The sequence below is a fragment of the Pteropus medius genome, unplaced genomic scaffold, assembly GCF_902729225.1.
Source record: "Pteropus medius unplaced genomic scaffold, Ma_sr-lr_union100, whole genome shotgun sequence".
NCBI lineage: Eukaryota > Metazoa > Chordata > Mammalia > Chiroptera > Pteropodidae > Pteropus > Pteropus medius.
Window position 1 is genome coordinate 3,113,076 of NW_024349798.1, and position 24,471 is coordinate 3,137,546.

The 24,471-nt window shown below is 56.9% G+C and overlaps 2 protein-coding genes across 30 annotated transcripts; one reads left to right on the forward strand and one right to left on the reverse strand.

The window, feature by feature from the left end:
• On the forward strand, window positions 1–9,198 carry CHTF18 (chromosome transmission fidelity factor 18). 2 transcript variants are annotated; one of them, XM_039884830.1, is made up of 22 exons: window positions 1–185; window positions 413–607; window positions 696–846; window positions 1,020–1,188; window positions 1,585–1,677; window positions 1,776–1,828; window positions 1,968–2,106; window positions 2,679–2,888; window positions 3,414–3,511; window positions 3,798–3,921; window positions 4,011–4,162; window positions 4,345–4,438; window positions 4,806–4,904; window positions 4,981–5,111; window positions 5,384–5,555; window positions 6,430–6,654; window positions 6,748–6,897; window positions 6,982–7,112; window positions 7,818–7,962; window positions 8,080–8,211; window positions 8,628–8,685; window positions 8,766–9,198. In XM_039884830.1, exons 1-22 carry the CDS (start codon window positions 95–97, stop codon window positions 8,900–8,902), a joined length of 2,949 nt encoding a protein of 982 aa, XP_039740764.1. In that variant the 5' UTR covers window positions 1–94; the 3' UTR covers window positions 8,903–9,198. The 2 variants fall into 2 exon arrangements, with proteins under 2 accessions (XP_039740764.1, XP_039740763.1); XM_039884829.1 differs by having other exon boundaries at window positions 1,962–2,106; window positions 8,766–9,174.
• Window positions 9,166–24,384, reverse strand: GNG13 (G protein subunit gamma 13). 28 transcript variants are annotated; one of them, XM_039884844.1, is made up of 9 exons: window positions 24,238–24,384; window positions 22,530–22,621; window positions 21,118–21,465; window positions 20,248–20,310; window positions 19,274–19,494; window positions 17,466–17,680; window positions 16,516–16,602; window positions 9,523–9,654; window positions 9,166–9,353 (listed from the first exon to the last, which is right to left on the reverse strand). In XM_039884844.1, exons 6-9 carry the CDS (start codon window positions 17,498–17,500, stop codon window positions 9,248–9,250), a joined length of 360 nt encoding a protein of 119 aa, XP_039740778.1. In that variant the 5' UTR covers window positions 17,501–17,680; window positions 19,274–19,494; window positions 20,248–20,310; window positions 21,118–21,465; window positions 22,530–22,621; window positions 24,238–24,384; the 3' UTR covers window positions 9,166–9,247. The 28 variants fall into 28 exon arrangements, 7 of the variants coding, with proteins under 7 accessions (XP_039740778.1, XP_039740777.1, XP_039740779.1 ...); XM_039884843.1 differs by having other exon boundaries at window positions 17,422–17,680; XR_005657768.1 differs by lacking the exons at window positions 9,166–9,353; window positions 9,523–9,654 and adding exons at window positions 14,355–16,416; window positions 17,262–17,336.
• Between the last annotated feature and the right edge of the window lie 87 nt (window positions 24,385–24,471).

Genomic DNA, 24,471 nt, shown 5'->3' on the forward strand with positions numbered 1-24,471 from the left:
CCGGGACGCTGAGGGTAGGAGAGGCGCACAGCGGCCGCGCGGGAAGTTCGGAGCGAGTGGTGGGGTCAGGCAAGTCCCGCGGGTGCGCACCGCCATGGAGGACTACGAGCAGGAGATGCACGGCGTCGAAGACAACTTCCACAGCCAGTTCGCGGCCGAGCTTGAGGTGCTGGCCGAGTTGGAAGGTGAGTGCGGGTCCTGCCGCGGCCTCGTCACTCATAGCTGAACAGAGTCCTGGTCCGTCCCCGGGAGTCTGCGAGGGCTGCACGGAAGAGGGGAGGCGAGCGAAGGCCAGAGGCAGCAGCGACCTGGGGGGCGGGGGAAGCGCTGGAGAGAGAAGGGACTTCCAGCGCCGCTGTGTGTGGAGGCCGGCTGTCTTGAGGCGGTTGCTGTGAATCTTCTCTCCCTACAGGGACAGCGGCCCTGTCACCTTCCAGGAGCCCCCGGCCCACGGTGGGCCGGATCCGGCTTACTTTCGAAGAGGCTATTGCTGGAGGGGACGTTGCTACTCCTTGCACTCCAGGTGGACCTTCAGAATACCGAAAGGGCAGTGCCAAGAAGAGGCAGCTGGCCACCAACGTCCAGAGGGACAGGCCCCTGCTCCAAAGTATGTTGCAGGAACGCTGAGCACAGGGGTAGAGTTTGAGGCATGGGAAGTGCCTTTCTTCCTTCCCAGAGTGTGTGTCTGTCCCCAGCCCCCAGGGTCAAGCGGCCCAGGCTGGAGGCGGTCAAGAGGCTGAACTTCGGCTTGGATGAGATGGAAGAGCCGCCGCTTCCTGACTTCTCTCCTCAGGACATCACCCCTCCACCGAGTCCTGAGATCCCCGCTGATCTGTGGGGCGAGAGGTGTGTGTCTTGGGGCACAGGTGTTCTAGGGAGACTTGGAAGGATCTCGATCCTTGGACAGGGCCTGGGGCTAGGGGCCTGTAGGAGGGCTTGGTTGCTGAGGATGGATCCAGGGCTCTCGCTTGAGGGTAACGGGAGGCAAGAGTCCCAAGACAGTCCTGGTCCCTTCTTAGGCCCATGGATGCTGGTGCTGACACGAGTCTTATACAGACATCACCAGCCACCCACAATCCTGTCCTGAGGCGACCCCCTGTTCTGGAGGACTATATCAATGTGACCTCAACAGATGGTGATCGGGTCTTTCTGGTGCTTCGGGCTGACCCAGTGGGAACTGGGGTACAGGTGGGTGCTGTGCAGCCATAAGAGGAAGGCGGGGGTTCATGATCCTCCTGCGCGGTTAAATGGGCTTGAAGCTGCCCAGGAAAGGGTCCTGGGCATCATATCCACACTGGGACCCTGGGGACTCCCTAGGAAGTCCATCTGGCCTCCAGTCATCCACCTTGTCTCCCTCCTCCTGCCCTTCTCCCTCCCCTTCCTCCTCCTACTTCTGCTCCCTCCTTTCCTATTGGTTTTTCCCCTGGGAGTCCCTGGTTAGAGAGGGGCTTCTCCATCTCTTGGCTTGCTGATGCTAGGGAGTACCACCTGGGTCCCTGAGCACTGTTGGGAGGGGTGGTCTGTGGGTAACCCTATGATCTTGGAGGGGGCCCAGAGGTGACTGTTACTCTTCCTCCACCACAGAGCCCTTTCCCGGACATCCGGTGGCGTGGCCGTGACCAGCTGGACTTGCTAGGTGTGTCCTTCGCCTCTCTGAAGGAGCAGGTCAACAATGAGGTGAGATCTGCTGGGGTTTGCTGGGAGGGGAAGAGGTAACTCTCAGGTGACCGTGGCTGGCTAGGCCATCTTGATCCTAATCCCTATTGCTTGCACAGCGGCGGCAACGATTGCTCGAAGAGGCACAGCAGCTCTCAGATACACTGCACAGGTGATGTAGTGGACCCTTCTGGCCCTGAGATCCTTACCGGTTCTTGGACTGCTGACCCCCAGCCTGAATTCTGGGAGGGGGTGGCCCCTGCATGGGGTTAAGGCCTAGGAGCTCAGGGCACAATGTTCTCTAGCCTCAGGTCAGAGGAGATAGAGGAAGAGGCCCAGCCCTTGGGGGTCCTTGAGGAGGAGCCAGCCAAGAGCCAAGATGACTCCCAGCACTACCTCTGGGTGGACAAGTTTGCGCCCCAGCACTACATGGAACTGCTCAGTGACGATGTGAGGCCTTGTTTTTGCTTATGTGTGACTGGCTTCCTTGTTCCCAGGAGGGGGAATTCAGGATCCAGCCAAACCATATATTGACAGCTACGGGGCAGTTGGGATGGAGGGCAGGGCTCTGATCAGCTTTGCTGAGTTGTAGATTGGGACAGGACATTAGAGCTCAGAAAAGGAAGCCAGGACTGGAGGCCAGGTGGACTTCCTAGGGAGTTCCCAGGGTCCCAGTGTGGATATGATGCCAGCATGCTGCTGGTAACCTGTGATGTGGGCTGGGGATCCAGGGCACGCCGGCTTGGAGCCTCTGTTTCCTTTCCTGCTCTCTCAGCAGCTGATGCTCCTGGGATCATCCCTGATGATAGCGGGGACTCCTGGAGAAGTTAGGACCAGGGCTTATGGAGACAGAGGCCCTTTGTGAGCCCCACTCTGCCATTCACTGGCAGGGTGACTGGTGCCAGTCACTTGTCACAGCCTCAGCGTCCCCGTGTGTCCCCAAGCTTATGACAGCATAAGGGTCAGGCCTTGGGAATCTTTGGTGCTGGTGGTCCCCCTAGGCAATGCCTCCTTTCCTGCAGTTCACCAACCGCTGCCTCCTCAAGTGGCTAAAGCTGTGGGACCTGGTGGTGTTCGGCCAAGAGAGGCCAGCCCGGAAGCCCAGGCCCAGTGTGGAGCCGGTCCGGGTTGGCAAGGAGGCCATAGCCTCCAGCAAGTGGAAAAGCCACGAGCAGGTGTTAGAAGAGATGCTGGAGGCTGAGCTGGACCCAAGCCAGCGGCCCCGGCAGAAGGTGAGCCCCATTTGGCTGCACTGTATACTTCTCTTATCCCAGGGGTTATACTTATTGGCTGGCACGTTTGTAGCTTTTGAGGGTCATGAGGCACACACATTTACTGCCCCGAAAGCTGTGGGCATGATGATGTCAGGGTCTTGGTGTAGGATGTCAATGACACGAGTGTGATTTGAGTTGTTCTTGTGATGACTCAGGTAGAGTCAGTGTTCCTTGAAGGGCCTTGCACCTCCCGAAGGATGATTATGGTGGACAGTAAGTGGTTTCAGGGGGTCAGTCATGTCAGTAACAGCTGTGTCCGTTGGGTTCCTCTATTACTTGATTTATGTAGGGCTTTCTCATTCTGAAGCACTGACTCTGAGCCATGAACATGCTGGTATTCTTGTTTGGTGACTGCGATGGGGTGGGGGCTCATCTCCCAGTGCCAAAGCCTCACAGGCTAGGATTTTCAGCCTCTGTGATTGGGCCCAGGAACTCCCTGAAGTGGTGTAGGCTGCAGCATGTTTTCATATATCTGGGCTGTAGGTGGCGCTGCTGTGTGGACCCCCAGGGCTGGGCAAGACCACTCTGGCCCATGTGATTGCAAGGCATGCTGGGTACTGTGTGGTAGAAATGAATGCAAGGTGAGTGGAAGGGAAGGCCTAGACACTGAGTTTCTCTTCTGTCCTGACGTGTCTGGCTGAGTCAGGGACACCAGTGGATTAGAGGTGGGGCTGGGATTCCAGGGACACTGGCTGTGGACCACACCCCTTCTCGGGTCACTGGGATTTGGGGTCTTCTTGTGTGGTATTCTTAAGGTGTAAGTGTGGCAGCACGGCCCTGGAGGACCGTCCTGCCAGGGGCACTGGCTGCTGCCCTGGCCCAGGCCACAACTGCCCCGATAGCCCCTGCCTCGCCTCATGGTTCCAGTGATGACCGCAGCCCTGAGGCCTTCCGCACGCATATCGAGGCTGCTACGCAGATGGAGTCGGTGTTGGGTGCTGGTGGGAAGCCTAATTGCCTGGTCATTGACGAGATCGATGGGGCCCCCACGGTGGGCCTCCTGGATTATTGCCTGGTGGGTGGGCGGGTGGGCCAGCAATGGGTGCTGTGGCTCATTGCACCTGATGCATGTCTCCCCAGGCTTCCATCAATGTGCTCCTCAGCATCATCGACCGCAAGGGCCCAAAGGAGGCAGAGCCTGGGGACCTGGCTGTGCCAGCGGGCAGGGGGCGGCGGCGGCGGGCAGAGGGAGGGCTCCTGATGAGGCCAGTCATCTGCATCTGTAATGACCAGTGAGTGGGGTGGAGTGGGGTCTTGGGGGTAGGGGACCGAGGAGTTCTGCTGGGCGGGGCTTCCACAGGAGGGCAAAGGTCCCCTGGGGGGACATGACCATGCCCCTCCCAGCTACCCAGTAGATTTGAGGCTGGGATTTGGCACTAAGGTCCCCCCCAGCCCCGCTATGCCCATCCCACAGGTTTGCACCCTCCCTGCGGCAGCTGAAGCAGCAGGCCTTCCTGCTCCACTTCCCACCCACACTGCCCTCCAGGCTTGTGCAGAGATTACAGGAGGTCAGTGAGGGCGGGGGAGCCAGGATGGGAGTGGCACAGGGCCCAGGCTGCATGGCTGACAATGGGGTGGGGGGACATGGTCCTTGTCCTGGTCTCAATCACCCCTCCCCTCTCATCCAGTGCTGCATTCCCTCTGCTGTCCCCAGCACCCCATTCCTCTGGTTGGCCCAGGTCCTGAGAGTGAGGGTGACTGGATCACTTTAGTCTCTGGTGGTGGTTGGTCCCTAGTGGGGAACGAGGCCAGTCAGCAGGATCCGTAGCCTTTGTCCCGCTAGTAGGATAAGAGCTGTTACCTATTTCTAGGAAAGAGGTAGCCACAGGGCAGGGGCTCTGGGGAGGTGGACACTCACACTCCTGCCTCCTGTAGATCTCTGTACGTCAAGGCCTGCAGGCCGACCCAGGTGTGCTGGCAGCCCTTTGCGAGAAAACAGACAATGACATCCGTGCCTGCATCAACACCCTGCAGGTGGGCAGGGGGCAGCTGGCTGTGGTGGGGTGGAGCAGGGAGCAGCTACCCCTCACCTCCCATACCTCGTGTCTAGTTCTTGCATGGACAGGGCCAGCGGGAGCTGAGCGTTCGGGCTGTGCAGACCACACAAGTTGGCGTCAAGGATCAGCGCAAGGGGCTCTTCTCTGTGTGGCAAGAGATCTTCCAGCTGCCTCGAGCCCAGAGGTAGGCAGGGTAGGCAAAATGAGTGGGCAGGTCATCCAGCCTTGGCTTGGATGTCTGTGGCGCCCTAGTCCTGGTCACCAGACCCTGCGTGTGCAGGCTGGACCCCGCTTGGCCAACTGAGACCCAAGGCTGCCTAGGCCCTGCCTTCAGGGCTGTGCCTCGGCCTCCCCCACTGACCCCCCACCCCCGGGGTCACCTCAGGTTGGGAGGGCACTGCTAAGAGGAATAAAGTAGGCGGGGGCTCCACTCCAGCCTCAGTACTCCCTCTGCAGGCGACGTGTGGGCCAGGACCCTACTCTGCCCACCCACATGCTCCTGCTGGGTGACGGGCTCACGGGCTGGGGACCCCATGCTGCCGAGGCACCCTTGACCATGGCCGCACAGCGGTTCTACCACATCCTGCATGCGGCCGCCTCCACAGGCGAGCATGAAAAGATGGTTCAGGTAATCACTACCTCAAATCTTTCCAGGGTGGGGGTTGGCGGGGAGGCAGGAGGCCAGCACCTGGCCATGTCCCCTCATCCCCAGACGGTGAGTGGGAGATGATTGAGATGGTGCTAAGCTGGAGGAGAAGCAGGTGGAATGAGTGAGATGAGGCAGACATGGAGCATCAGGGAGACTTCCGAGGGGACTGTGAGCAGGACGGAGGGCCAGAGGAAGGGCTGGCTGGTACCAGGAGGGGAATGGCTAGCATAGGCTTTGCGGGAGATGAGGTGGGTGGTGGGGTGTTGTTCGATTGATGGGATCACTGGCTGCCAGGTGTAAATCAGTGTGAGGGGCAGCGGCAGCGGCTGGGCGGCCTGACCCAGTGGCTGGGAGAGGACGTGAGCTACAGTAATGGGGACATGTGGGTTAGAGAGCAGGTGGGGTGAGATTTTGGCCAGAGCAGGTGGCGGAGATCCCCCCCTGTCCCCCGACAAAGCCTGGCCTAAGCTGCCTCCCTAACTAAGCAGCTTTGTGTTAATGGCCAGGGATCCGTGCAAATCCGGAAATCCACAGTGCGGAGGACAGAGTGGTGGCGGGAGGGGGTGGGACTCCCGTATGGAAGGAGAGCCGGGGGTCTGTCAATTTGGTGGACAGAACTTCCTAAAGGGAGGGGTTGGGAGTTGGGGGCTCTCTCCTGCACGTCTTGGTCAAACCAGAGTGGGGGCGGAAGGTAGGCCTTCCTGTTCTCCTCTCAGGGTCCTATGGCTACTTGCTGGTATTTGCTGCTGCCCTGAGACCCCACACTTGCCAAGGCATTTGGGTGGTGAAGGGTCCCAGTGGGTGCTTTGGGGGGTTATGAGGCTGGAGGGGCTCAGGGACCTGCTGCCCACAGGGCCTGTTTGACAACTTCCTTCGCCTGCGGCTGCGGGACTCCAGCCTTGGCACCGTGTGCGTGGCGCTTGACTGGCTAGCCTTTGAGGACTTGCTGGGCCAGGCCGCCCACCATGGCCAGAGCTTCCAGCTGCTGCGCTACCGGCCTTTCCTGCCTGCAGTTTTCCACCTGCTGTTCGCCTCCAGCCACGTGCCAAGGATCGCCTTTCCAAGTAGTCAGCAGGAGGTACGCTCTGCACCCTGCTCCTGTCCAAGCTGAGCCTAGGGTCCTGGAGGGGTGGTCCTGGCTGACCTGATCCTGGTTCACCCTCCACTCCAGGCCCAGAACCGGATAAGCCGGGCGCAGAACCTGATTCAGACACTGGTGTCAGGTATCACACCGGCCACCCGCAGCCAAACCTCGCCCCAAGCCCTTGTCCTGGACACCCTCTGCCTTCTCCTGGACATCCTTGTGCCTAAGCTGCGCCCTGTGAGTGTTTCACTCAAGTGTAGGGGGTAGCTTCTAATGGGACAGGACCCCTAGCTGTGCTTAGCGCTGCCCATCTGCCCACAGGTGAGCACACAGCTGTACAGCACCCGTGAGAAGCTGCAGCTGGGTAGCCTTGTGGGCACCATGCTTGCCTATAGCCTAACCTACCGCCAGGAGCGCACGCCCGATGGGCAGTATGTCTACAGGCTGGAACCGTGAGTTTGCACAGTACCTGGAGTGGGGGTTCCGGGAGGCTGGGCTGGAAATCTAAAAGCATGGCATTGGTGAGACTTGTGAGTCTGTTTCCCCATCTGTTAGGAGTTTGGGAGTATGTCAGTTCTAGCTCAGCTTTTTCTCGGATGTGCCTATGAGGTGGCCCCAGGGCAGGCATAGCCCCAAGACCTGAGGTTTACTGCAGAGCCTCTCACTGCTCCACTGTCCCCCAGGGGCCCTCTGGGGTGGCCTCTGGGGGACAGTGGAGCAGTGAGAGGCTCTGCAGTAAACCTCAGGTCTTGGGGCTATGCTCCCCAGCGCTCTTTCTCCATCCTGAGATGGTCCCGCTGCCCAGCAAGGGCCCTGGTGTATCTGGGATGCAGATATTCCTCTGTGCCAGTAGCAAGGAGGCAGTAGTGGTGGTTCCTGATCGTGCAGCCCAGCCTGAGCCCCAGCCCTGCCCTGTTGTCTTATTTCTCCTGCTACAGCCCTGGGGAGGTTCCTTCTCATATCAATATACAGTTGGGGATACTGAGGCTCAGGGATAATTCCCTGCTGGCCTGGGGCTAGGCCATGGCAGAGCCAGAACTGGACCCCGTCCTGCAGCTTTCACATTCTAGCATTTGGAGTCAGTCTGGTGGGTTGTCCCTGCTCTGTCTCTACTGAGTGGGTGCCCGGGTGTCTTGCCCCACCCACCTTGAGAGCAGGAACGTGGAGGAGGTCTGCCGCTTTCCTGAGCTGCCTGCCCGAAAGCTCCTCACCTACCAGGCCAAGCAGCTCATTGCCCACGAGATTGAAGTGGAGAAGATGCGGCGGGCAGAGGCCTTGGCCCGGGATAGGGACAGCTCCCAGGTGAGCCCAATCTTGGCTTGGGGCAGAGCAGGACCTGGTAGGACAGTGCCCTCGGAGTGGACACTGCCCCTTGAACAGCCTTGCCCCATCAGTTCTCTTTGCACCAACTTCCTGCAGGTAGACGGGAGGCCCCCCAAGACCGAGAGTCCACAGGGGGATGCTGGGGGAAAAGGGATACAGCCGCCTACCCCACGCAGCCATGAACAGTGGCTGGAGCGCATCCTGAAGAGAGCTGCCCAGGAGGACCAGGTGCGGGGAGTGGGGTGACAAGTGGCTGTGAAGGTGGGGCAGGGTGAGGCTGGGTGACCTTGGTGTAGGAGGGTTCTAATTCCCGAGGAGTCTGCCTAAAGGTCCAGCTCCCTGCTGCTCAGCAGGATGGGAATCCACCTAGGCTCAGTTTCTCTTCTGGGAAGGAAGGTGGGCTCTGCTGGCACCTTCTGCCTTGACCATGACCCTGATGGAGCAGGTGGCTATGAGGGTGGTGAGGGACAGAGGGAATACTTGCTGAGCAGGTCAGCTTGTAATGAGGGTAGGGGGCTAGGACAGGTGTCTACTCCCCTGACGTGGGCCATTGCTCAGAGTCTCCGTGAGACCTATCGTCCCTCATGGCATGGGTCTGTCTCCATGAGTCTGTCTCCATGAGCCTGACCGGTCACTCTTTTCAGGCGGAGAGAGATTTCTTCGGCCGTGTGGTTGTCAGAAAAGCAGCAGCCCTAAGCACAGGTATGTGTGGGGGCGGGGTGCAGAAGTGGTAGAGGGAGGGGCTGGATTCGGGCAGAAGATCAACCCTATGGCCCCCACAGAGGACACAGCCCCTGAGGTGGATGCAGCTGAGCGGCGCATGGGCACTGCAGTGGGCAGAAGTGACGTCTGGTTCCGCTTCAAGGAGGGCGTATCCAATGCTGTTCGGCGCAGCCTGCATATCAGGGACCTGCTGTAGCCGGGCCACACCAGATGCCATGGGATCACATTGGACACCCCAGTCCACACTGGACTCTCTGGGGTTACGCTGGATGCCCTGGTCCACACTGGACCCCTAGATCCATGCCAGATGCCCTGAGGCCATACCAGACCCCTGGTGTCCACTCCAGACACCCTGAAATCATGACTGACACTCTGTCGTCATGCTGAATATCCCCAGATCAACACCAGATGCCCTGGCATTGCTTTCTTTTCATTAGAAAATGTATAAAAGCACAGACATCCTGGAAAGTTTTTATAAAAGTCACACCTTTACAGAGTTGTCCTCTTCACAAAGAGGCTCGAGCCTGGGGATATGGGGTTCTCACAGGATGGAGCACTTGCCCTTCTCTACCCATGGGTTGTTCTTCATCAGGTCAGGGTTCAGGAAGGGGTCCTTGGGGATCCCATCCTCGATCCATTTGAGAAGCCTGCGGGTGGGGAGGAGAAGATTGGAGTGAGTAGGTGGGCACCTGGCCCCCAAGAATAGGGGAGTGGTCTTGGCTTATGGAAATAAGCACAGGGCAGGGAAATGAGATGCAAATCAATGGCTGGCCATGGATAGGGTGAGGCCGAGGCTTTGGGGTCCTGGGAGCTCACTCAGGGATGGTCTTGGATGACATCTCCCTCTTGAAGGCCAGCTGGTACTTGAGGCTCTCAACTTCTTTCTTCATCTGGGGCACGTCCCACTCCTCCATGGCGTCGGGGGCTTCGGAAGTAGCCAGCCTGAGGCTAGAGGGCATAGGAAGAAAGAACAGAGTCAGGGGGCTGCCCACCTGCAATAAGCCCCCAGATGTTCCATCTCTACTGGTGAGCCTCCCCACAAAAGGAGGAGCCCCACTTTTGTACACTAACCTCCAACCCACTGCCTGGAGGGGTCACCAGGGACCACATCACCGGCCCAGGCACTTGCCCAGGTCCACATGGGCAGGACCAAGGTGCAGAGCCTGGAGCTGAGGCCCTATTAATGAGGCCCCACATGCCTGCCCCCGCCATGGGGCTAATTAACTGCAGAAGAAACTTTCCACCCTTAGCTCTGCTCCCCACCCCACCAAAGCCTTACTTACCAAGGCTGGGCCTCTGGGTTGGAAAGGGATGGGGAGGTAGGACCAGCACATAACATAGGTTCTCAGGAGTTCATACCAGTTGCCCCCACCCTCCAACTGTGAGGCCCTCTTCCCACTCCTGGTTGCAGAGGTGATGCCCAGGCCATTATGTAAAGGGTGGGACCCTGCTTGCCCCCTCCAAGAGCCTCCCCCATGCTTTGCATGGGCAAAGCCCCCACTGAGGGCAAGTTAATCTGAGGCTAGGAGGATTTGGCTGCAATTTGCATCTCTGGGTGGGGGTGGAGGGTGCTGAGGATCTTGGGGGTCAGAGGCAGCACAGCAGGTCCAGGACACAGAACATCTGCAGCCTCCTGCTGCCTAGCATCTCCCCTGGAACTATTCACAAACCGCCTGGCCCAGTTTCTGCTTGTGAACCAGCCTGGCAAAGCCACAGGTTGAGACCTCTCAGGAGATCCAGCCAGTTGAGGGAACATTAGGGCAGGTGGTTACCTGCTTCCCCCACCCCAGCCTACTCTAGGGCCCCAGGAAATCTCTCGCTGTCCCCCAGCCCCTGCCCCTATCACCAAGGCTGGGAGCCAGGGGCTTACTTGACCTTGGGAGGGTGGGCAAAGGCCGAGGAGTATGATCCTGTCGGCCTCAGCCTGTGGAGGGAGCTCCTGATGGAGGGGCTCCATCCTGGGGTGGGGGGATGGGCCCTGGTCGTTGCAGCAACTAGGAGAGTGGCCAGACTGGGAGGGATCGGTCAGCCAGGGGGATGGTGAGAGCCCAGGGAAGCAGGGCACCTCTGAGGGGCAGCCAAAAGGGGGGTGTGCAGGGGCTCCCTTCCCAGAGACCCCACGTTCCAACACCCCCACCCCCAGCGCGGGCTCTCACGCGGACAGCCACGTGGGGGTGCATCCCAATCCGGGGGCAGCAGTGGCCATGTCTGCAGCCCCCTCCCCGGCCGCCTGACCCTACCTGCGCGCAGCCGCCGTTGAGCCTGCCTCCAGCCCCGTGAGCCCTGCCCGCCCTGCGCCCCGCAACCCGCGCCGCCCCCGGACACGGCGCTAGGCGGGCACTGCGGGCGGCGCACTCCGCGCAGGGACGCCGCTGTCTTCCCTATCGGCTGCCCCGCCCCTACCCTCCCCGCCCGCACACAGAGGGGGTCCTCCCCGCAGGTCGGGTTTGGGTCCTTGGGATTCGCAGGGCAGCTGCCCTTAGCCCGGAGATGGTAAGGCAGGGCGTCTTGTCTCGGGTTAGTTCTGTCCAGGTCAGCCCAATGGGACCTGGGCAAGTCTCAGAACCCTGGGTCTCAGTTCTCTGCTCAGCACAAGGGACCAGTTCATCAAACTTACCTTGGGTGGTGACCACAAGAGAGAAATGATGACAAGGGCCAAGTGATGGTGAAGTGACTGCGAGGGCGAAGTGATGGACGAGGGAGCCGGGCACAGGGGCTGACAGAGCCCAGCATGTGCCCCGCCCACTCCTGCCACCTGGGGCCAGGCCCTGGCACCGCCCCCACCCTCCACCCACTCTCTTCAGGGCTGGGTTCACCCAAGGGATTCTGCCTGACCCAGCCAGCCTCCAGGGGTGGGAGATGCAGCCAGGGACAATGTGACATCAGCTCTGGCCCTGGGCGATGAGGTCTCTTCCCATGGGGCAGTGTGGGCTCCTGGGCTGCCACTTGGTGCTGTCGCAGAAGATCCTCAGCTGGTAAATTGTACCCCAGCGCTCCAATGCCCCTCTTGGACTGGAATCAGGTCAGGTAGGAGTAGCAGGGACAAGGCCAGGACCCTCTGGGCCTTAGCAGTGTTCACTGACAGGCTAGTGGGTGACCGTTCTCTGAAGCTGACTCACCCACAGGTGTGAGCCTTTTTCTGCAAGGAGACCTGGGCCTTTGTGGAGTTGCTCCCTGCTTTGGCCCCTGCCCAGGCCAGAGGTAGGCAGACTAGGCAGCTGCCCCAAGGGTTCCCTGGGAAGGTTCTGCCTCTGAAGGTGGTGAGTGTCGGCTCAGAGGTGCTGAAGCCCAGGTTGGGTGGCTTTGGGGTGGAGGGGATTTCCTTTCTTGCTGCGGACCTATCACTCCTTTGTTAGACTCCTTACAGCCAAGCCCATCAAAGGCCCTGCAATGGAGCCCAGGTGGACCCTTACCCTTTCCTCCAGTCCTCAGGGCAGTTGCCATCAGGACAAGGACCGCATGATGATGCCCTGGGTATGCCCAGTGGGCCTGCTGCCCTGCTCCACTCTTGAGGGACCCAGGAATATTGGGTGATGCAGGTACCAGGCTGGATCCTGGGCAGGCCCCCAGATAGCAGGGCCAAGGCTCCCCGGAGAGGCTTGAATCAGGTCTTTTTGTGCTTCTGTGGCCTCCCCTGGGCCGGGGTCCTGTGAACAGTCACTTTGCACCCACCTGAAAGGCAGGTCGGGGTGCCCCCGCCCCCTTAGACACCCTGGCCCTCCCTGCTGTGATTCCAAAAAGGGGTCAGTGTCACCTCATGGTACCACTGACACATGTACACAATCAGGAGGCACTTCTGAAACTGGGGCACATCAAGGAAACTAGGAATTATTTTTATTACAGATTTAGGGGATTGGGGGGCTTAGAGCCAAGGGCATCTGTGTCCTCAGGGCAAATGGATGCACTGCTGGCCTCACGCCGCCCCCTCTTAGTGGCCCCTGGGGCCTGTGCTCACCTGCCTGCCTGGCCCCTTGGGTGCTATGACTGGCTGCCTGGGGCTCTCCTGCGGCTGCGGCTGGGGGGCCCTACTCACACACGGTGGAATGCTCAGGGCAGGGGTCTTGTTGGCTCCCAGGACTGGCTTAAGGTTTGCACTGAGACCTACACCCCACCACCTAGTCACGTCTTCCCCTCAGAGGGTGCATGTTGAATTAGGCATAGAGGACCAGGCTCTGGCCCGACAGCATCCCAGAGTCCCCTGGGAGAAGCCCTGGTGTGACCTGCTGGGCAGGGACTCATGTGGTCAGCTCCAGGGACCTGCTTTGCAGGTGCTCTTTGAATTTTCTGTGGAATCAGAAAGCTCCATGTGGTCACAGCTGAAATCCACTAAGAACTGCTGTCAGGGCTCAGAGACTTGTACTTGAGCTCCTGGGCATTCTTAGCACAGTGTAGCCAGGCCTGGAGGCAGGAGCTGCATAGGGCAGAGGTCCTGCGCTTCCCTTGCTGCCGTGCTGAAGCAGTTTCTGGGTGCCGCCATGGAGACTCTTAGGATTCGGCAGTGGTCATTGTGCTTAGGCAGGCCTGTGTGATGGAGGCCATGACGACACTTGGTGGCTGAGTTGAAGCCCCCATTCTTCGTGAGAGTGGAGGACCCTATGACTCATCTTCCTGGGAGGCTGGATTTGTGGACCCTGAATACATCCAAGTCCAGACTCCCCTTGTACTGGAATCAAATGGGTATCAGGTAGGGCTGGAATGCTCAGAGGCCCAGGACATGGGAGGCGGATGCTCAGGAAGCAGTGACAGCTTGTCCTCCAGCTTAGCGCCACCTCGTAGACTCCCAGAGTGGGTCCAGGGAGACCAGACGCCTTTCTGAAATTAGCTCCACTAACTGGGCTACTGGTGAGAGCCAACAGAGCTCCTTGCTGGCCTAGAAACTGCCACTCCAGGCCCCATGCCTGCTGAGGCCCCTAAGGGAGAGGGTGATGCAGGCCAGGCCTCCCAGGGAATGTGGCGAACGTGGACAGCAGGTACAAGACCTTGTGGCAGACGGAGGTCCTCTTGTGCTGCTTTCAGTGCTCAGCAAGATTCAAAATGGTGTGTGGGGTGCTCTGACCTTTGGACAGGTTTCCTGAAGAGAGCTCAGGGAGGAAGAGGAGGAAATCCTCCAACCAGACAGGACCCATAGCTCAGTGCTGTCCCCACCCATTCCTGACATGGCTCCAACCTGTAGCCTCTCACCTGGTCACTTCCGAGCCACCCTGTGCCACTCCCAGTTGCTATCAGCTCCAGCTGTATGTGGGGGCGACAGTGCCACTAGGGTTCTCCAGAGAATAGGGCTCTTCTCCATATAGCAAGAGGGAAGGCAGCCCTGGGCAGAGGTGGCAAGGTTCTCCTGAGTGCCATCTCCCCCATGTCTGCAGCTGTGCTTCAGAGACTGTTGGGTAATTCAGACCCTACACATAACCCTTCTAGGGCGACTTGTCCTCAGGTGGGGAAGCCAAAAGACAAGTGGATAATACTGCAGGGGCCTGGCCTGACAGCACTGTCCCAAGGAGGGCACAGGAGCCTTCCACCTCTCCTGAAGCACACTAACAGCCCTGGTGGCCTCAGGGGGACATTCTGAGTTGTTTCCCATCCCTGAAAATAAACCTGGCAGAGGTGAATACAGGGATTGGAGAAACACCAAACAAACAAACAAACAAACAAACAAACAAAAACCTTTCATTTCACCTGGTTGAACAGAACTCACAAAAAACTGGACAGTTTTTATATAATCTTTTAAAGCTTGTAAATGATTTTCAAAAATAAACTTTTAGACTCAGATATGTAAAAAACACAAATGATTCCAGGGACATCACGGAGGGGTGTAGGGTGGGCGGCTCTGGTCAGCACATCCTTTTGAGTTACAAAGTCTCAAGAAAGAGATTTTGGTTAGAGTGGTTTATTCTAACTGTTCTGCAGTCAGGCAGAAGGGTGCAGCCACAGCTCCTCTGGTGGGCTGGCTCTGTGGGAATTCCAAATGTGGCTGGGGTCACAGCACTTCTAGTGTCGGATTTAGTAAACCAACTTCCCTGAGAGCATTGACTAAAGAAAGTCACAAATTCTCTAAAATCTACACAAATCTGCTCAGCTGCAGGTGATCTGTGGTCTTGACTTGTGGCATTTGAAGGTCTGTGGAGAAAGCAGGAAGCTGGTGACACGCTGTGGGTTACAGGTGCAGTCCACTCTGTTACTGGCTTGCTCTGGGCGGGCAGCTTTTACAGACCCAGGCTGCTAACTGCTCCAAATATCCCGCCAACTCCAACAGGACCCTCTGGCTGCAAGACCTGCTGCCGCTCCCATACAGGTGGACACTTAGTTTGAAAGGACAAAGGTCGAGTGATTTTGCTCAGGGACATGTAAGGAGCAAAGACAGGGGATCTGGGTGCCAGCCGAGCCCTGTGCTCCAGGGCTGGCAGCTCTGTCTAAAGGTGGGAGGATCCTTCGCAGTCAAGGCCCAACCTGGGGTTGGGCCTTGGGGTGTGACTGGCCACCTGTCCCATCTTGTAACTAACTAGTTCTCGGGGTGAATCCTGCTGTATTGAGACTGCCACCACAAGTGGTTCACCCCTGCCAGGAGACAGGACCCCAGAGTGGGTGCCAATTACCGGCTCAGGTTTTCTGCCACCACGTGGGACACGAAGACACCAATGGTCGACATTTCTACTTTGGAAACTCAGGAACAGGCCCAGCACCTCACCCAGCAGCACCAGCAGCATAGTTGGGACCGAGTCTACCATCTACATAGGCACAGAATTCTAGCACGCGGCTGCCTTTGGTCTTGCTGTGCCTGCAGGCCCCATAGTATCCACTTGCGGGTCCTGGTGTCTACCCATCTGCACCCCCTAAGGCACACGTGCCATGTGGTGGGCTACCAGGGTAGCCATACATCAGACCACCAGTGTGTCCTTGCCTAGCCTGGGGCCATGGCCCTGGGCATCTGGCTGGCAGGTGCAAAAGCAGAGCTTTGCCAGAACTCTGGGGCTGCTCTGAGTGGCCACTATTTACTCTTAATGTGCAGCGGCACCCCCAGCTCTATGAGTGATTTCTGAGAACCCCACCCAGATGTGGGGTGGCGGCACCACACAGTGTGGGTGCAGGAAGGAGCGGACCTGGGGTGTGCAGAAGGCTGCAGCTGGCTGCTTTGTGGCTGAGCCCACACGCACAGTTCTCTGTGAAGTAGAGCAAGGTGGCCGGTGCAAGCACGGCCAGCTGTTTGCCATTCTGGGGGCATCTCACCCTTTACAAAAGGAAACAGGCATAGATCCACCTGCTGAGCCCCGCAGTGTGGGGGCTAGGCCTGGGGGCGGGCCCTGTGCTGTGACTGTGCACGGATGCCTTCAGCAGGGCTCGCTTCTGGCAATTCAGGTCCCATGCAATCACCCTCACTACGCTGGGTAGGACAGTGATTTCATGCATGAGGTCTTCTAGAAACAGCTTTAGTGCCTAGTTTTCCTACAAGAGCAACTGAAGGGGAAGCCCTTCAAGGAAGGCTCTGTTGGAAGCCTCCCCTCACACTCGGCCACCAGCCTTACTCCAGAGGCCAGGATGATGTCCAGCAGCACCATTAGCCAAGAAGCGCCATGAGCAGCAAGCAGAGGGTGGCCTGGACACAGAGGAGCAGACAGGCCTCGAGGCCCAGTTGGTGGGAGGACATGTAGTCAGGGCAGCAGTCTAACCACTTTCTTGGGACATCAAGCCTGAGCACCCCTGAGTCGTGAGCCATGTCTGTGAAAAAGAAAAGGGGGGAGTGAAAGCAAACTGTGTCACAGGGAGACTGGGTGGTGGAGCAGGAGGAGGCAGGAGAGATACCCTGCATAGACTCACCATGCTGTAGAAGAGCTCTGAGGGCAGTAATGGCCGCGTGTGCACTTTGGGCTCCTGTGGGATGCCATCAGCTGCATGCAGCACCATCTGTAATGAGGTACACCATGCATGGAAGCTGTGCAGACGAGCTGGGCCCACACCACAGCAGAAGCTGACAGGGCTGCTGTCATAGGGCCATGTGCAGAGACAGGTTGGTCACAGGATGGGACAGGTGGCCAGTCACATCTGAGGCTGAGCAGATGGGGGTCTGGAAAGGGTGGGGGTCCTCTACTAGGCTCTAGGGTGTGAGTAGGGGAAGCTCGCAGGCAATTCCGCACCAAGGGCAGCAGAGAGTAGGGTGGGTGATGGGACAGGCTCTGGAGGAGATGGGGGTGGGTGCAGAATCCCAAGAGGGAACAGGCCAGCACAAGCACTTTGAGGCCTTATGGGGAGGCGCTTGGGAATGGAGGAGTGGCCAAGGGGCCAACTGTCACAGCCATGGCCTGAACTCCACACAGTCCACCAACCCCAGGGGTGCAGGGCCTGGGTATCCCCAAGTGCAGACATGGTGTGTGCTATAACTAGACAGCATGCCACTGTTTCGAGATGGGGCTGCTACCCAGACGGTGAGCAGAGAGGTCCAGCACCGCTGCTATAACATAGGTGCTCAGTGGGTGTGGACTCTGGAGGCCCCTGCGGTCTTCTGAGAGGACCTGTGAGCTGTGTCTGCCCAGCAACTTGGGGGTGTGTAAACGGCAGGCACTCACATCTCCGTACAGGGACAGGTTTCTGTAGGGCACCTGGAGGGCCTGCTTCATGATGACACAGTGCTTCACCTGGGCCTATGGGACAAGGAGCCGAGTTGGGCTTGGCAGGAGGGTCGGAGGGGTTCACTCTTCTCTATGGGAAGACAGGACAGACACACACATGGTCAGAAACTGGAGCGCTGCTATGAGTGGCTTCTCACCTACACCGACCACCCACTGGTCAGTGCGGTGGAGGTCATTTCCCATGAGAATACTGCCTGTCCGAAACATCTTCAGGGAGTTCTGGAAGTGTACGGGCGGGAACCAGCAGGTGGTGCAGCAGGCCAGGCCGTTCACGGTGCCAGCAAACTGTACCCAGTGCTAGAAAGTCTCTGCACTTGTTCAGGTGGAAAGATACCTTGCCGCAGAGCTCATGCATCCTAGGACAGAGGGAGGAGGGCCTCTGAGGAGGGGGCACATGTACCCCTGCACATGCCACTTGGGATTTGTTGTGACAACTGTCGTTATGTCTCAAAAGCCATGGAAACTTGAGAAAGGGATGCATGTTAGAGAGAAATCAGCAACTTTCTCATCTGATGGCATCTTCACCCTCACAGCTTTCAAGCAGATAAACTCATTGTATCTAAACTGAGGCTGAAAGAGGAAACTCTGTCGCCGTGACACACCAATGACAACCCCCCACTGGCCGAGCAGGCACATGGGATCTGAAGCACTGGGGACAGTGAGCAGGAGACCTTTTGGCAGATACCTCCCTACCCTCACCCTGAGTGGGTGCAGGCTGAAGTTCCAGACTGCAAATAAAATCTGAGGCCACACAGGCTCTAAATATGTGGGAAATCTCTAGGTGAAAACCCAGCAAGTTGTTCTCAATAACATCAAAGCAAGGAAGGCGTAAGCAGGGCCCAAACCCAGAGCAGAAAGAGAAAAAACACTAAAGAGTTCTGTATCAAGAAATAAAAACAAAGACAAAGTGGGAAAAGCGACTGACAATAAAAGTACAAGAAGGAATTTACTCCTTCATCTACCAAGAACCTACACAAACCAGTACGACAGGGATGAAACCCAGCAAAGTTCCCAGATGCCAGGACCCACCTGTGTCTGAAAGCCTGAGAGTACCCAATGGTGTTTGTGGGGGGCTCAGCCACACCATGAGCACTGAACCACATAGAGCAAGTGGGCAGGAAGGGGAGAGAAGTGCTTCCCTGGAGCTTGGTACCAACTTCAGAGCTCTGAACGACAGAGTGGGGGGACAGTTGGCCCAGCCTTACCTGAGGCCATAAGTTTTCAGGAGGGCTGGGTTATAACCAACAGCATGCAGAACACCCAAGCAGCTCTGCAGGGCGCCGCACAAAGCCCTGCTTAGGAGATGCATGCCCACCCTGAACAGGAGGGGTTCGGCCTGCCCAGAACGGACCCTGCTTGGGACTGGTAGGAACTGCTCGGGAGCTGGCAGTTGCTGCCCAGGGCTGGCAGGCAGCAGGACAGACAGAAGCTGCCAACCTCAAGCCTTGCCTTGGAGGAAATTTAATATCCTGTCCTGTGCTTTCCAGTCAATCCACCTTAACTCTGGTGACAGTGAAAACTTCCTAGAGAAACTCCCACTTTCCATTCTTTTTCAGAAGTTCAGTAATGGTTTAGCCTTTTAAAATTGTGGTCAGCAGCCTGTGGTCCCGTGGCACAATGTTCAAACTGAAAGGTGGACAGATGCAACAGGGTCATAGGTATAAGTCTTCGTCTTTCTGCTCAGGGATGGTAAGCACCCGTGAGCAGCACCCAGGCCCCCGCCCTCAGCCCCACAGTCTCGGAGAATGCAGGCAGTAGATCTACCGGAGCATCAGCCCAAAGACAGTGAGGAAGCCCACCTGCTCGCTCCCCTGGGAAATGGGCTCAAAGAGTGAGTAGAAGCCACAGCAGGGCCCACTTACGTGGTGGCATGCATGTGGAACAGATGCACAGAGCCTGTGGATGGCCCACCCCAGCCCCCAGGGTTCTGAGAAGGCCTCCCCACTCACCAGTTTGTGAAGCTGAAGCAGTGCAGGGAGAGGAGGACTGACTGGAAGAAGTAGATGAGCTCCTCATGCAGGTTCTGGAAGAAGTCATGGAGCAACAGTGTCTGCTGGAGGTGTCGCATGATCCTGCGCAAGTGAGGAAGGGTTAGGGCTGGGTCCTGGTTTCTAGCAGACTACAGTGTCCACAGGAGTATACAGACCAAGAATGAAGATAAGACGAGACCCTGGTGAAGAGGAGCAGGGAGACTTGCCACCCAAGCAGCCAGGAGGTGCCCCCTCTGCTAATGAAGATTAGGACCCACCACCTGCTGCCTCAGGCAGGACTCAGGACAGAGGGTCTCAACAGCAGCAAGGTCTCTCATGGACGACTCAACTCCAGATGGCTGGGAAGCAACCATGCAAGTCTGCAAAAGCTATTCCGCCTCACATGCATCGCACATGTGCACATGAATGCTCCAAACATGGCACACACGCACGTATCACATGCGTACACACACATGCCTCACACAGTGCACATACCACATGCACATTCACACACGTGCCTTGCCAGTGTGCCTATGTGCACAAACACTGCACATATACCTCACACATGCCTCACATGTGTGTACTCACACCTTGCACTCACATTGAATACACATGCCTTACATATGTGTACACACACGCTTTGCATGTGCACACACGTTTCCTTTAACACGAGAGTATACAGTGATTCCAAGCACCCAGAGGCTGAGGGGAGTGAACGTGTATAAATCAAGGGATGAGTACTGGCTGTGGTATGAAAGGCCTGGAGGTGTCTCAGGCCAGATGGGAAATCTAGAAAGGTCCCCTGCTCAGGACCGCAGAGGGCCATCTACCTGGGAGTCTGCATTTGGCCCTTGAGGCTTGGCCTGTGGCCATAGTGGCAGCAGAAGATGCTCCTGGCACCATCTTGGATAGAGAGTAAGCCTGTCAGAGCCATCTCAGGCCCTCAGACTTACCTGTACATGAGCACAGGTACTGCCAACTTGAGAAAGTTGGGGCTTCCAGCATCCTGTAAGGCCCTGAGAAAGGACACAATGGTCAAGAGTGTGCATGTGAACATCCTGGGCACCCAGCCACTGGTCAGGGACTGCAGGGGGAGCAGTGCAGTCAGTGCTTACGAGGAAGGGTTCTCCTGCAGTGTGATTTCCTTAAGGGTGCCAGCAGCATGATGGCAGACACCTTCGGGTGCTCCTGTTCTGCCTGGAGCAAATGAGAACACCAGCTCAAAAACCTCCGAGTACTTAGTCAAAAAAGTGCCCAATTCCTTTACGTTAGATTTAACTGAAAATCTTAAGTTTACATTTACATGGTTTCCACCTTAAAGAAGATTTACTGATAAAGAAGCAAGGGTACCACTTTAGCACCCAAATTCCTGGATGTTAAACGTCAAACTGACCTGGGTTCTCAGTTGGGGTTGGCTGTCAGGACTGCTTCGAGCCCGTTCTTGATCTCCACCTATGAGGCTACAGTGGTACACACAGGAACTCTCCCCCCCCAGCTGGTACAGTGACAACCACTTTCTGCTCTGGAGCTCAAAGGCAGAGTCTACTTCCGTGATGCTCACAGGAGTTGATGCCCGGGCCCTTGGCAGCCACCCACTGATCCACAGGCTCCTGGGTCTGCTGGTGGAGGGGGTAGGTCTGGCCATTCCCAACACAATCAGGTGTGGGAGTCCTGTGGCAACTCTCCACAGAGGTAACAGGTGTACACATTGGCAAGCTCCTGCACAAACTGCAGATGCCCTCCTGAAAGGGACAGGACAGAGCCATCTGCCAACACCTCACTGGCACCCTGTAGACACCCAGGGTCCATGCCCTGTCACTCACTCTCATGCTGCAGGTCTCTGTTGATCTCCAGGAACTGTGAGTTGAAGGTGACAAGGATGTTGGCCAGTGACAGGCTGTGCTGCTCCTTCCAATACCTGCCCTTGTTGTGGGCACTGCAGTGGCACAGAGCTAGCAGGATTTAAAACTGGCACTAGAAGGCAGATGGAGGTGAGAACTTTTGACAGAGCTCCTGCAGACCCCTGCTTTGTCACAAGCACCAAGCTCAGATGGCACTACACTTCGAGTCTGAACTTGAGCTGCTTGAGAATTTCTTCATGACCCACACAGAAGCCATTTCACTTTTTGTGAAGAATGCCTCTTGCTGGTAATACCCATTTCTTGAGGCCTCTGAGAAGGTGGGAGAACAGAGGCTGAGTCAGGCCTCCAGGGATGTGTGTATGACACCTTGATCTTAACTCTCTGGAATGGCAAGAAGGTACATTCTACATTCTTAAGTCACTCCCTCACCCCCCATGCCCGGTCTGGGGTGTTATGATGTCAGCTTTTGTACTATTGCTCCTCTGGGACAGCTATGTATCATTGCTTCTTGGATGCCACCTTTTTGTCTCTGAGGATACCACTAAGACCTTTTCTGTTGGTTTTGTGTCCTTCACATTAGTGACTTCCCTCTAATTTCTGAATATCTGGCTGTCTGCTCTCGTTTTATCACAAGCTGACGTGAAGCTCTGGTGACTGCAGAGCCCAAGTGATTGAATGGGGACCCTCGACTATTACAAAGGTCTCTTCCTAGAAAGGACTCTCATCCTCTGCCAGGGGCAGGGGTCTCCATGGGGATCTCAGACTCCCCACCCCACCAGCCCTGGGTTCAGTGTAGGGCTTCTTCCACGTGCTTAGACCCTGGTGGGTTTGAGATTGAAAAAAGGCGAGGGTCTGATGACACAGTGCCCTAACAAATGCTTTCTGTAATAGGTTGTCTCTCCTGTTTGGGCTGTCCTTGGTGACTCCTCTAGTGTTTATAGGAGGCCAGCCTGGTTGTTTATCATGAGGCATTTGCCATCTGGCTAGACACCAATAGGGGGAGAATGAAGCTGACCAGAATTCACACAAGAAGCAAACTCAGGCCTCTGGCGTCATTTGGACCGTATCTCAGAAGATGGTGCCCCAGACAGGTTGGCCCCTCCCTATGTTCACAGTCCTAAGGTGTGTCAGGCTTACTCCACAGGTTCACCTAAAACTAACTTGTTATGCTTGGGAGACATGATCTGAACTTCCTAACAACCTGGGTAGCAGCACCAAGATGAGTGTCAGTTCCTCTGAGAAGTGTTACCCTGATCCAAGAACCACATCCCACTGGAAATGAGCCCAATACACAGGCAGGGCCCTCACTGCAACCTCCCCAGACTGTAGTCACAGACCCAGAGACTCTACGTTTGCTTCCCACCCACACCTACCTCGGAGGCAGGCCTGTTACAGATGTAGCCGTAGCACTGGCTGCATGTCTGTGTTCTGGTCAATGTGAAGGGCTGTCTCACTCATGGTCTGCCTGAAATATGCAGAGTTGGAGAATTAGTGGGCCACACACAAGGCCTGTCCTGCACCCCAGGTTAGTTATTCTTACAAATTTTCCTCAAGGCAGGAATTTTGATAGGAAATCCCAATGCAATAGATGTCATTAAGAGCTCTCTATTAGACAAAGCCGATGGTCCATTACCTCGAAGAATTCAGAGCCAAATGAAGGTTTCTGGCATTTTTTGTAATGGTGTTTATCATGAAGAAAGTATTTAGAAGTCTACAAACATGCAACCCTAATGGAAACCACACTGAGGAGCCACAAATGGAGCTGGTGTGATGACCTGTAAGATCTATAAGTCAAGAGACAGCTCAGTGAGGGAAGGCCTTTCTACCAGGTTCCAGGCCCCTCGGGCAGGTGTGGTTATGGTAGACTCACTTGAGTGGGTGGGCAGTACAGTTTTATCTCACATTGGGCATCATACTCCCTCTCTTGCTGAAAGTCACCATGAGTCTACACTCTTCATCCACAAGCTCCTCAGATGGCCTCTCCTCAGGACCATATCAGCTGGAAAGGAGACAGGGAATGTTCCATATAGCCACGCGTCTAACAGTCAAACACACCAGGGCCCTCAGGGGACACCAGGCCATGGAAAAGTCCCAGACACGGTGCTGGGTCCTCCCTCCCTTTGTCCAGGCTCTCCGCAGTTGGCCCACAGTACCCTAAGTGAGTCACTTGTAGCACTGCTTGATGAATATGCTCTGGGGTTTTCCAGGAGGTTCCTTGGAGGGCCCTCTTGCTCCTTGGACCCACTCAGCGCTTCAGCCTAGCAGAGGTGCCTGTCAGGGCCAGCTGCCGGGTGATGCACAACTTCATAACCAGGGTGAAACCACAGTGGTTTGCACAGCATACCAGCAGTCTCCACCAGCAGAATGGAGTTCCTGAAGCTTATGTCCACATCTGTCTCATCGTCACTAATCCAAATCACCGACTCATTAAAGACGGTGTCGTTGCCAGGGCCCATGGCACCTGCAATCAGAGCTGCAGCACCCATTGGTGTCCAGCCAGATGGCAAATGGTAAACAACTAGGCTGGCCCACCGACCACTCTCCTACAAACACTGTGGAGGAGTAACCAAGGACAGCCCAAACGGGAGAGACGATCTATTACAGAGAGCTGTTGTCAGAGCACTGTGTCCTCAGACCCTCACTCCTTTTCAATCTCAAATACACCAGGTACAAAACTCCAGGACAAAGAACTGTGCTCTGTGCACTTTCCCCTGAGCTGGAGGACAGGAACCGGTCCCACTCAGCCAGGGCAAGGGCGGAAGCTGCTCTGTAGTTGTCAGTATCACCCTCTATGAATGTAACAATCATTCTCAGCTCAATGGCCTTACTAAAACAGGCCCAGCCAGGATATTTGGAAAAATAGAGGACGAAAGTCGGAGAAAAGTGAGGTGAACAGTCTGTGTGGTTCTGTCCGCGCTGCAGGGAGGCTGGACTAAGCACTGGGCAGTTCCGGGTGCCTATGGGGGTCGCGGTCACTGTCCTCAAAGAAAGGGCAGCCCGGCAGCTCAAATGAAAGACAACCCGACACCGCGCCCCGCTCCTCAGGATCTGCCCACCAAGGCCGGCTAACCTTTGCCTCACCTGTCGCCTTTTGTCTGGTCTGCCCCAAGTCCCACCGTGTGCACATTCCGCCTGCGGACGCATCCCCGAGGCAGTCGTGCTGTCCGCCCCGACCAACGTCCTGTCTCCCCTGCAGCTTCCCGCCCCTGGACAGGGGACCGCCCTTGCCCCCGCCTCCACCCCACCTACCTGAGCCTGCCGGCCCACTAGCAGCCTCCGCCCCTGCAGTCCGCCTATTTTTCAATTGCCCTCCCA